Raw genomic sequence first — 12,548 nt, forward strand, 5'->3', positions numbered from 1 at the left:
CTGTGGCTCTGATACCACTGTTGGGATGCACAAAGATTTCATGCATGCATTTTAAAAATTTTTTAGTGAAAGAATATTAGATTAAACTATTTAATCTATAAATACATATATAAGATCTGATCTTAAAACTCCTACAAATGAATCGATGACATAAATTTATATGCATAAAAATCTAAATCTAAAATGACAAGCATGTGACCAAAAACAGTATTTAGTAATAGATCTAATCTACCACTTTTAGGATTCCAAATCTAATATCTGAGCATGGATAGTCAAACTCCATGATTGAGAATATAGATCTAGAAGTCTTCTCTAATCGCTCATAGCAGCACAAGCGTTCGGCCTCTATGAATGGTCCACACGAAGTCCTCAGACCGATCAGCCTTCCATGGGAGTGCTAGCTTGTGCAGTCAGCTTCTGATGGCAGATCTGACTTGATCTCCTTCTTCGATCACTTCAAACCTTTTTGATGTTGAAGATGGATTAGAGGAGGATGCTGGATGATAGAGAAAAATAGATGAAGACTCTCTTCTCTTTTATTTTTTTCTCACCCAAAAACCTTAGAATAGTTTTAGGTTGCTCACTCGAGAGGAGATCGATCTCCTCTTTTGTTCATGCCAAGAAAGAAGAAAATCCACCCAAACCTCACATCCCAAAGAAAGATTTTCAACCCTCTTTCTCTTTGGTATCTCATGGTGAAAAGTTCTCTTCTTTTGGTGCACAAAATTATGGTCTTTTTTATGATTATCGCACAAATCAAATAAGACAGAATAAGGACTGGAGTTTGTTACAATTTAAACTATTTTAAATTTTAATTTAACTTTAACTTTTTCTCACCCTTATCTAACTTAAAGAGGGACTTACCAAAAAAAATTGAGTACAAAAATCAATTGAGAAGACTTTCTTTTCTCGCACATAATAGGCACCTTCAAAAACTACCGACGTGTGGAAGGATATGGATAAGATTTAAAATTAAAATTCAAATCAATTTGAATTCAAATCAAAATCAATCAATTTTTATCCATAATGGATGACAAAAGAAGGGTTATTTTTTTATTTTCTCATGCACAAACTAATTTTGTGTGGTGAGAAAAGGTGTGAGATAATTTGGGTGGCGCAAGAGAGAGAGTCCCACTCATTTGGGACTTTAGGGTTTAACCAATTAGATTTCTTTCAAATCCAATCCAATTAGAACTAAATAAAATATGATGAACCTAATCTAATTAAGCTCTTATAATCTTAATTAAATTTTATCAAATCAATAAATTAATTGAGCCATAGATCCGATCAAATTAGGATCATTTTTTCTTTACCGATTAGGTCATCTCATAACCTAATCAGACTTGACCTGATTGAATTTAATTCAATCAAATTTAGTGATCTAATAACTAATTAATCCTTCATTAACGATAGAGGTCAAGTCTAGTGGGACTCTTCTCTAGAATCTCCGTCCAGTAGGACTCTTCACTAGAGTTTTCATCCAGTGGGATTCTTCAGATTAACCATATGATCGGAGAGAAACTTCTAATGTGTGTGACCCCATAAGTTCGTACCTAAGTCGGTAGCACAGAAATTGATTCTGACATCAATCGGTGTAACCATCTAGTAATGGTACCCGATATCTGGATAGACCGAATGTATATAAAGTAACACTCAAGAACCTATTTGGATATAGTTATCGTATAATTCATTCCTTTGACCCTTGATGCTAGGATGACTTAGAGTTTAAACTGTCAACTCTTAACAATACATCCATTATGTATCTCAACTTGATAAATCTTATAACTCCTCACAAGGATTGCCCTAACCAAGGTCTTACTAAATTGAAACACAAAGCATTCTCTCCAATCTCTTGGAGTGATCAATTTCATCTTGACTCACGCACCGACTTCACAAGTACTTAACTATGCCCAAAAATCTTTAGATCCTGAATTAAAAATTCAGATAGTCCAGCACCAAAGCACAGTGAGTTGCTTGCAAGTCACCGTGGTGATCTCAGATCTGAGGGACACTTATACCCATATCGTTTCAGAGTGACTCTTGATAACAGAGTACTCTGGAGTTGGTCACATTCAGTGAAATATACTCCTACATTTCACCTGCATACCATACCAGCATCTCCATGCTCCTTGGTTAAGAGAACAACCAACCTATATGGCACACAACGACCTACACTTGATATGTCTATCATCCTAGTAATAGCATATCATTTGGTTGTACACTCATTTAAGGACTAAATGATAAATCTCCCTTTATCGATTTAAAATAGTCCTAAAGATTTTCATCATAACACAGAAGTTCGATATAGAAGATGTACAAGCTTATGATGAAAATTATCAAATAAATATTTTATTAATTAATTCATATATAATTACATCAATTAGCACAACCGTCAACAGGCTGACGATTGACTTTGGGACATATTTTTTAACATTTAGGTCTTACTAGTATGATCTCATTTTGGCCCTAAAATCATTACCGTAACCTATGGGGTTCATTATAATCTTAAACAAGCATAAAATGCAATATATAATGAATCAAAATATCTAACTTAATTAATAATAAATATCAATTACATGAGTTTAAAAAATAAAAATATAAAAAAATATCATATTGCATCATACATGCAATTGATTTGTAGGGTATTATTCTTTCAATCTTTCACTTGCACTAAAGTCAATCGTCCCTATACTTGATGCCCATGCAATTTAAGTAGCGATCAAACTACTGCAATGAGAAGGTCCTAGTGAATGGATCCGCTATATTGTTCTTGGTGTCAACTCACTTAACGATCACATCACATCTTTTGACTATCTTCCAAATGAAGTGAAACCGCCTTAGGATGTACTTGGATTTGTGATGAGACCTCAATTCCTTAGCTTGAGCAACTATCCCAGTATTATTATAATAAAAAGACACTGGTTGTTTAATTTTAGAAACCATACCCAACTCTGAGATAAACTTTTTCATCCAGAAGGCTTCTTTAACAGTCTCACTAGCAGCAATGTACTCGATCTCAATGACTGAGTCAAGAGCATTCTGCTGTTTGGAACTCTTCCAACTCATTGCACCATCATATAGGGTAAATACATATTCAGATATAGATTTACTATCATTTGGATTAGATTAAAAATTAGAATCAGTAAAGCCTTCCAGTTTCAAATCAGATCCACCATTAATGAGAAAAATATCACTAGTCTTTTTCAAGTACTTGAGAATATTTTTCATAACTTTTCAATGATCCTCTCCTGGATCTACCTAAAATCTGCTTACAATATCTAAGACATAAACTACATCAGGCCTGGTATACAGCATAGCATCTATAATCGATCCTACAGTCAAAGCATAAGGAATAGAACTCATTCTATTTCTCTCTTTAGGTGTCTTAGGAGATATTTTTTTAGAGAGTTGTATGCCATGACTCATGGGTAAGTAACCTCTTTTATTTTTCTTCATATTGAATCTCTTCAACACAAGATCTATGTACCTAGACTGAGACAAGCCAAGCATCCATTTCGATCTATCCCTATAGATCTTTACACCAAGTATATAAGATGCTTCATCCAAGTCTTTCATAAAAAACTTTTATGATAGCTATATTTTGACCGATTGCAACATAAGGATGTCATTCTCAAGGAACAGTATGTCATCCAGATACAAGACCAAGAAGACAATGACACTCCCACTAGTCTTCTTGTACACACATAGTTCATCCATATTTTTAATAAAATCAAATAATTTGACTATCTCATCAAAGCAGATGTTCCTACTCCTCGATACCTACTTTAATCTATAAATATATTTCTTTAGCTTGCATACTTGATTTGCCCTTCCATTGAAGGTAAATATCTCTGGATGAATTATATAGACTTCTTCCTCAAGATTTTCATTGAGAAAGATAGTCTTGACATCCATTTATCAGATCTCATAATCATTATATGTAGCTATAGCAAGTATAATCTGAATAGACTTGAACATAGCTACGGATGAAAAAGTTTCTTCATAGTCAACACTTTGCCTTTGTCTGAAACCTTTTGTCATCAGTCTAACCTTATAGGTCTCTACCTGGCCATCTGCTCCAATTTTCATCTTGAAGACCCATTTGCAGTCTATTGGGGTCACATCCTCAGGTGCATCAACTAAAGTCCAAACTTGGTTGGCATACATGGAGTCCATTTTGGATTTCATGACCTTAAGCTATTTGTCAGAGTCACTACTAACGACAGCTTTCTAATAGATTATAGGATCATCATTCTCAATGATGTATAATGAGTTGTCATTCTCAATGACAAATCCATATCTAAGTGGTACATTATGCACTTTACTTGACTTTCGGAGAGGAGGTGTGTGTAGTGGCTGTGCCTCAACAATGGATACATTAGGTTGAGGATCAACTTATAGACTGTCCATATGTTGCTTCTAGATAAACTATAGGTCTTAAACTTCTTCAAGTTCAACTGTCCTCCCACTACCCCCTTCTTTAGATAAACTCTTTTTCCAAGAAGATGGCATGCCTACTAACAAACATCTTTTGTGGAATAAGGTGATAGAAGTAGTATTCTATACTCTCTTTGGGATAACCTACAAACTTGCATTTATCTGACCTAGCACTTCGCTTATGTCCCTCAGTATTTCTGACATAAGCAGGACAGTCCCAAATCTTAAGATACTCAAGATTAGACTTTCTTCATCTTCATATCTTATATGGAGTACTAGACATAGATTTACAAGGTACCTTATTTAAAATATGTGCAGCAATCTCTAGGGCATAGCCTCAGAAAGAGATCAGAAGATCTGTAAAGTACATCATGGATCGCACCATATCTAATAAAGTATGATTTTTTCTTTCCGCAATACCAATTAATTGTGGAGTGTAAGGAGTCTATTGAAAGAGAATTCTATTTTCTTTTAAATAATCAAAAAACTCACTAGTTAAATATTCATCTCCTCGATCAAATCGAAGAGCTTTGATACTCTTACCAGTTTGTTTCTCAACCATTATTTGGTACTCTTTAAACTTATCAAAGACTTCAGATTTATATTTCAATAAATACACATTTCCAAACCTAGATAAATTATTAGTGAATATGATGAGATAGGAGTATCCTCTTTTGGCCTGAGTTGACATTAGACCACAAACATCAGTATGTACTGGGTTCAAAATGTCACTCATCCTATCTCCATATCCAGTAAATAGAGTCTTGGTCATCTTACCTGTGAGACAAGATTCACAAGTTTCATATGATTCAAAATCATAATGATCAAAGAACCTTTCTTTGTATAACTTATTAGTCCTTGACTCATTGATATGACCAAGTCGGTAGTACTAGAGATATGTGACATTCACATCTTCTATCTTTTTTTCTTCAAATATTCAACATGAAGAATATTATCATTAAGTGACAAGAATAAAAGATTATTATCTATAAAAGTATTACCATAACATTCATTAGAAAAACAAATAGAGCAACCATTGTCTTTTCTTTTTATTTCAAAATCCTGTTCCAGTAATACAAGTACAGAAATAATATTTCTAACAATATTTGGCATATAGTAACGATCTTTCAATTTCAAAATTTTGCCTAAAGGCAACTTCAATAGCTTGGTTCCTATAGCTTTAGCTTGGATGGACTATCCACTAGTATCGCACAGTATGAAGTCACCTTTATTCAGACTTCCTATTTTCTGTAAATCCCGCAATGATTTGCAAAGTTGTAAATCACATGCAGTATCTAATATCCTAGAATCTGAAGTTGAAGTACTTAGTGATAAATTTGTCTATATCATATACAAACCTTTAGTAATATTTGCTTCTTTGTGCTTTAAACTTATAAGATAGTCCTTGCAGTTCCTCTTCTAGTACCCTTCTTTGCCACACTAATAATAGGTACCCTAAGCAGAGACTTTCTTCGCCTTCTTCTTGAAGATGCTAGCCTTAGGTTTGACTTTTTCTTAGAATTTTTTTTGTCTTTCTTCTTGGAGATCTTATCTACAAGAAGAACAGGAGCTTTTTCATCCTTGAAATAGCTCTCTGCTATTTTAAGCATAGCTCAAGCAGGCTAGTATTCAGTTGTTCATGTGATAATTTATGATAAACTATGAGAAAAAATCAGAGAGTGACTGTAGGATCAAATCCTGACTAAGCTCACTATCCATAGTAAAATCCAACTATCCCAAATGAGTGATCAGATCAATCATCTTCACGACATGAATCTGCATGAACATGTCTTTACTCATCCTGGCACAGAATAACTGTTTAGATATCTCATATCTAGCAATCCGATTTTATTCTCCATATAACTCTTTTAGATTAAGGAGTATGAAAGAAATATTCATGCCTTCATGTTGCCTCTGAAGCTCATTGCTTATATAGGCAAGCATGACGCACTTGATAGTCACACTGTCATCTTGCTACATCTTGTATATGGCCCTTTCCTCCTCCGTTGCATCTTTACCAATCGAATCAGATGCAGGGATATCCAAAATATAGGAGACTTTCTCCTGTATGAGAATAATTTTCAGGTTCCTCAACCAGTCCACATAATTGGATTCGATCAACTTATTGGCATCAAGTATGCTATGCAATGAAAGTGAGGATGCCATTATATAATTAAATCTACAATAACAAGAAACTAATATAAGCGGACAACTCATGATGACATGAACAACTAGATTAAAACGTTTATCTAATTGTTACTTCTACTATTTTATTGAATACCATAGTCCTCTCTTATGATAAATGAGAAATTTCTATTGATTTTCTTAGTGGGGTTGAGATCCTAATTCCTCACAAAAGGCCTTGTGGTTGCATAACAAACCTTCATAAGTTCAAAGGTAGAAACTCTTTCCAATTGCATCTTATGCAACTCTCAACATCTTCCTGCCTTTAAAACATTCATAACCTTATGGTTGCATAACAAACTATAATATTTTAGTTAAGTTAGACCCTTCATTTTCATACAGTCATATTTGAACAATGCTACCCTTGTGATTGCACAACAAAGCAACATATTCAAATATACTGTCAGCATCTATTATGTACCAAGACAATCCAACATTAATCTCCATAGTAAGCCTTGTGATTGTACAATAAACTCACTACAATTTTTGATATAGAATTGGCTTATCATGAAGGAAGGCCTTTATTGTGTCTACATCACTAAGCAATCCAAATTCAAAACTCAATAGATCAAATTGGTCAAGTAGGTGGGAGGCTCCCCAATGCTTTCCTTAGATACCAATAACTTGATCAAGTAAGTAAACAGACCTAATTAGAAAGTCACCTTTAACATTTACCTTGGATACCAACTGATCAATGAATCCAACATTCGGTTAGCAAGTGAATCCCGATAGTATAACTTAATATAATTTTTTAATAAAGATTTTAGACTGGTCACTAGCATATATTAATATTTACATCATATATAGGCTATGCAATTTGATTTCTCTCAATTACGTGCACTTCTATACAACTTTCCATAAAGGTGGTAAAAGAGAAAGCAATATTTTTCTCCTTTGTGCAAAATCTCCAATGACCCTATGCAATGCACTGGATATGATTATTTTCTTTTTTTTTTAATTATTTTTAAAATGCTAACAAATGATAATAAAAGTAATATTTAATAAGTAAATTTTATTATATATTAAGTAAAGAACTTTAATAATAACCAAACATATCAATATTATCATTAATATTTATTTTATATTAAAAAATAAATTTTAGTTATTACTAATCGCATTGCTGTTGATGTTATTAAACTGGCATCTATGCGGCAAACAGAGAGCTTTGCATAAGTAGAAAGATCCATAATTTGTGCAAACTATACAAAACTTGTCCAAGCTTTTCTTTAAATCTAATTAACCACAAAATTTTAGACCAGTTGTTCATGAATATATGCAATTGATTTTCAAAATGTAATCCCCGTTATCCATCGATGTGAGCATCAGGTAAACCAACATGATAAAGGCTTCGAATATTTTTGTTAAAAAAATAAAAAAAAAAAACAAGTTGCCAAAAATAAAATGGATTTCTTTCAATTTATTTTTTTTCTTAATGATTTGCTGAACGTTTCCTCATCTTCACATGGAAAGTAAATCCTTGGTAAGTCCCTTCATGGAAGGAAAATCTATAGTAAGGTTTTCATAAGCATCATAAAAATCTCGCTGATCCTGATTTCTTCCCATAGGGAAGAAGTAAAAGGCTTCAATCTTCGCTTTCGTCTCCTCTCCTCTCCTCCGGTTTGGGGATCGGAGGGCCGAGATAATGGCAGGGCGGCGGGAGGGTCCGCTGATGCGTATCGGGAATGGCCCGCCTTCTCGCGGATATCGGATCGCCTTGGCCGTCGCCATCGGCATCATCCTCGGATGCGTCGTTGCCTTCCTCTTTCCCGATGGCCTCTTCCGCTTCTCATTCCCGTCTCCTCCTCTCTCCCACAATACCACCAAATTGATACAGGTACTCTCGATTCGACTTCGTTTCCTTCTTTTCTCGGTTTTGGTGACTTATTCTGATTGAAAGGTGGAATTGAAAATTTGCATGAAATTTTAGAACATGTCCTTAATTTCGGAATTTGTAGTGATTATAGTGTATTATTCTTCGTATGCCAACATGTTGGAAAAGCTTATGGTGAGCCCGTTCGCAAGAACTATTGAGAACTATTTTTCCTTATTGATTTTGGTCCTTGCAAAGAACTAATTTTAATTTCCCTTCGATGTTTTTCGGTCCAAGAAGAGTTTTGGATATCTTAAACCTGATTTTGTTTAAGCTTTGCCTCATCTTAGGACAAATTCTCCATTATGTCAAAATTTGGAACATAAAGTGTGAATTTTGAGGTACTGTGATTAGCCAATTAAAAAACATTTTTTTCTAATGATTTCGAGGAAGAAAAAAAAAGATATATTCTGCTAAATTGGAGGGAGTCTCTTTTTTTTCCCAACAGTTGCAACATGATCAATTCTTCTGACTGTTTGCTCGTGTTTGGTGTGAAGTTTGGCAATTTTTAGGGAATTTTCTGAATATATTTAGACTTGCTGTCGAAAGCACTGAAGTTGTAGTCACTGTTTAACAGCCATTCAACGGCCGTAACAGGTTTTTACGGTTTCAATTGATTTATTTCATTCAACCATTCGTCAACTTCAAAGAATTGCATTCTGCTACGATGCAATTTCTGGAGAAGTAATTTGATCTTAAATTTGTTAGAAGATTTTCCAAAATAGATATGTTGATGCCATGGCTAAAAGGATGTATGGAGACTGGAGAGCAATAGCGGAAGTGAAAACTACTTGTGAGTATCTATTGTAGTGCCTTTAGATCCATCATACATTGGGTGTGCCGTAGTTAGTTGTTGGTGGATGAATAAAGTTAGGCTCTATTTTGAATTATCATTGATGGTAGAGCTTTTGGAGTTTTTAGAAGTAGAGCTTTTGAGAAGTAAAATTTTTAGTAGTTTCTGAAAAAAAGCTAGTAACTACATTTCTAAAGTGTTGTAGAATTTTAACATATATTTGGTAATCAAAATGAGAAATGCTTTTTGTATGATAAAATTATAATAAATGATATTATATAGTACTATATAGTGAAATATAATACAATAAGATATTGCATATTATTACATATTAAAATATTATTATATTTTATAATGTTATTTTAATGTAGTGTAATATAATATTGAATACTATAGCATTATAATATAATATAATATAATATTATATTATATTATATTATATTATAATTATAACATAATATATAATATAATATAACATAATGGATTATAATCCAATCTAATAATATATTATATTATATATTTATATAATAATATTATTGTATTATTATTATAATAGAACATAATATAATTTCTCATTATCTTGTTATATTGTTAATATAATAATATAATATAATAATCAATTATATTATTATATTAATAAATTATATTATCATAATATAATATATATTGTATGTTTATATTATACTAATATAATATTATTGTTAGCATATAATCATATAATAAAATATAATATAATGTAATATAATCTAATACATTATCTTGTTATATTGTTAATATAATAGTATAATATAATATTCTATTATATTATTATCTTAATAATATATTATTATCATCATAACATAACTATTATTATAACAATAACATAATATTATGATTGTAATAATATGTTATATTGTGCTTATAATATAATATAGGAATATATTATATTATAGTTATGAATTATAATAATAATATAATATAATATAATATTAATTTATTATATTATATTTATAGTATAATAATAATCTAATATGATATGATATGGTATGATATAAATTTATAATTATGAAATATGTTAGTAGGTATTTTGGTCATTAAAACTTTTTATTAAAATAAAACAGCGCTCCGCCATGGGTCAGAAAGTACTTTTGGGGAGAAGTTCCAAAATGAAGCTTTTTCCAAAATTTTTTTAGCTTTCTTACAAAACCAAAGCAGCTTTATGATATTTTATCAAACACTATTATACCATTCAAAAGTACTTTTGAAGGGCCAGAAAATACTTTCTAGCCCTTCAAAAACTTTGCCAAATGGAGCCTTAGGCCCTATTTACGATTATCATTAGCAGTAGAGCTTTTAGGGCTTTTGAAAGTAAAGCTTTTAAAAAATATAGTTTTTACAAAAAGCTGTTTGCTATTTGGTAACTGTATTTCTAAAGTACTGTGGAACTTTAACATGTATTTGATAATCAAACTAAAAAAATACTTTTAATATAACAAAATAACCATAGAAGATATTACCAAATATTATACACTAGAGTAAAATAAAATATAATATATATTATTACATAAATATATTACATATTATAATATTATTATAATGTAATATAATATTATTATAATATAGCAATATAATATTGTAACTATCGTATAATAATATAATATAATATTGTATAATATAACATAGGAATGTATTATTACATAGTATAATATTATTATACTGTAACATAATGTAACATAAAACTGTAGTATGGTGTAATATAATAATATATGGTATTATTACATATTATAATATTTCTATAACATGATATAATATAATAATATTTTTATATATAATATAAAATAGTATAATATTATATCATAATAGTTCAATATATTATAATATAATATTATATTTATAGTATAATATAGATGCATATAATCATGCTTGCCTAAAAATAAAATTTTAGGATTCTTTTTTACCCAGTGCTTTTCTTGTTCTTGCTTTTCTTATATGTAATGAAATATTATCAATTGATATTGATAAATCAAGTATATATTTGATGCTGCCATATCCATAATGAATTCTAAAATATGCATTAACTATTAATGGCACCAATTATTTTATATTCTTGATTCTAGTAGCAACAAAAATAGAAGATGCAAGTTTACTTAAAACCAAAATATGAATGATCCGAGATAAAATACATGTTGCATGTATAATTTGATAAAAAAAGAAGCCAACGAGTCATAAGAAGAGTAGCAATATAATCATGCAGAACATCTATCTTATAGTTATTGTTCGGCTTTGCTCTGTACTAGGTTCTTCTTATAATTCACTAATCTCTAAATAATCTGGAGAGAGTAGATCCTCATCATCATCATAAAAACTGAAACTCAAAGTCTTTAATTGCATGATTCCTAATAAAGTTATAAATGGCCATGGAAGCCATCACAATTTAAACTTATTTATAATAAGGAAAGTTAAGCATTATACTCAATATTCTCTATCTATTTTTTCAACATCCAAATATCCTCTTAATAGTACATCTTAGGGAGGAATATGCATGATTAAAGATTTCACGCATACCCCTTGATTGACTTCCACATCGAAAATTTGGTAAATGATATCTTTCCCCTTTATAAGGCCCCATATATCCTGACACATAAGGCTACACTGCATCCACCAAGTAATATTTACCTGCATCAATATATATACATTAGAATTTAACACATGCATGAAGGTTAAAACATATGCCTATCATTATAATATATTTAATTAAAATGCATACCTCTAGATGGGTATGGAAATTTGAGCTCTTTTCTGCGATAATCTCTAAAACAATACCAGTATAATGAGCAGTACCCTCCCATTTAGCCCAAATAAAAGTAAAATACACGTCAAAATCACAACAAGCCATAATATTTTGTGTAGAAATTTCTTTTTAGCCAATATATGGTATATGCTTAGATGGAGAAATTTTTACTAGTACATGGATACCATCAATTTCTCCAATGCAATCTTTAAAATAAGGCCGCCAGTAGCTGTCATCATGGTTGTTTCTCCATTCTAAATTGTCATTAACATTTATCTGGATTGCCTTGTAAAATCTCTAATACAAACCTATATCCAGTTGGATAAGAAGTTCTACAAGGCTCTTTGTCAACATTATGTAATATTCAATTGCAATACCAGCAACTACAGTCACGAATGCATAAAATTCAACATCATCAACTATCTCATCTTTTATTCTGCTCACAACTATTATCAATGCTATCCATATCTATATAAAAAATATTATGCAAAAAT

The 12,548-nt window shown here is 31.1% G+C and overlaps 1 protein-coding gene and 1 pseudogene across 4 annotated transcripts in view; one reads left to right on the plus strand and one right to left on the minus strand.

The window, feature by feature from the left end:
• The first annotated feature begins 8,031 nt into the window (after nt 1–8,031).
• Nucleotides 8,032–12,548, plus strand: part of LOC105060967 (arabinosyltransferase RRA2) — a 31,002-nt gene continuing 26,485 nt past the window's right edge. For 2 of the 4 annotated variants that reach the window (XM_010944873.4, XM_029260670.2), the window contains exon 1: nt 8,111–8,455. In XM_010944873.4, coding sequence (XP_010943175.1) covers nt 8,264–8,455 — 192 coding nt within the window. In that variant the 5' untranslated portion in view covers nt 8,111–8,263. The other 2 variants (XM_019845928.3, XM_010944874.3) reach the window with 2 other exon arrangements.
• On the minus strand, nt 11,407–12,389 carry LOC140853286 (uncharacterized; annotated as a pseudogene).

This window comes from Elaeis guineensis, chromosome 13 (genome assembly GCF_000442705.2).
Source record: "Elaeis guineensis isolate ETL-2024a chromosome 13, EG11, whole genome shotgun sequence".
In the NCBI taxonomy this organism is placed as follows: Eukaryota; Viridiplantae; Streptophyta; class Magnoliopsida; order Arecales; family Arecaceae; genus Elaeis; species Elaeis guineensis.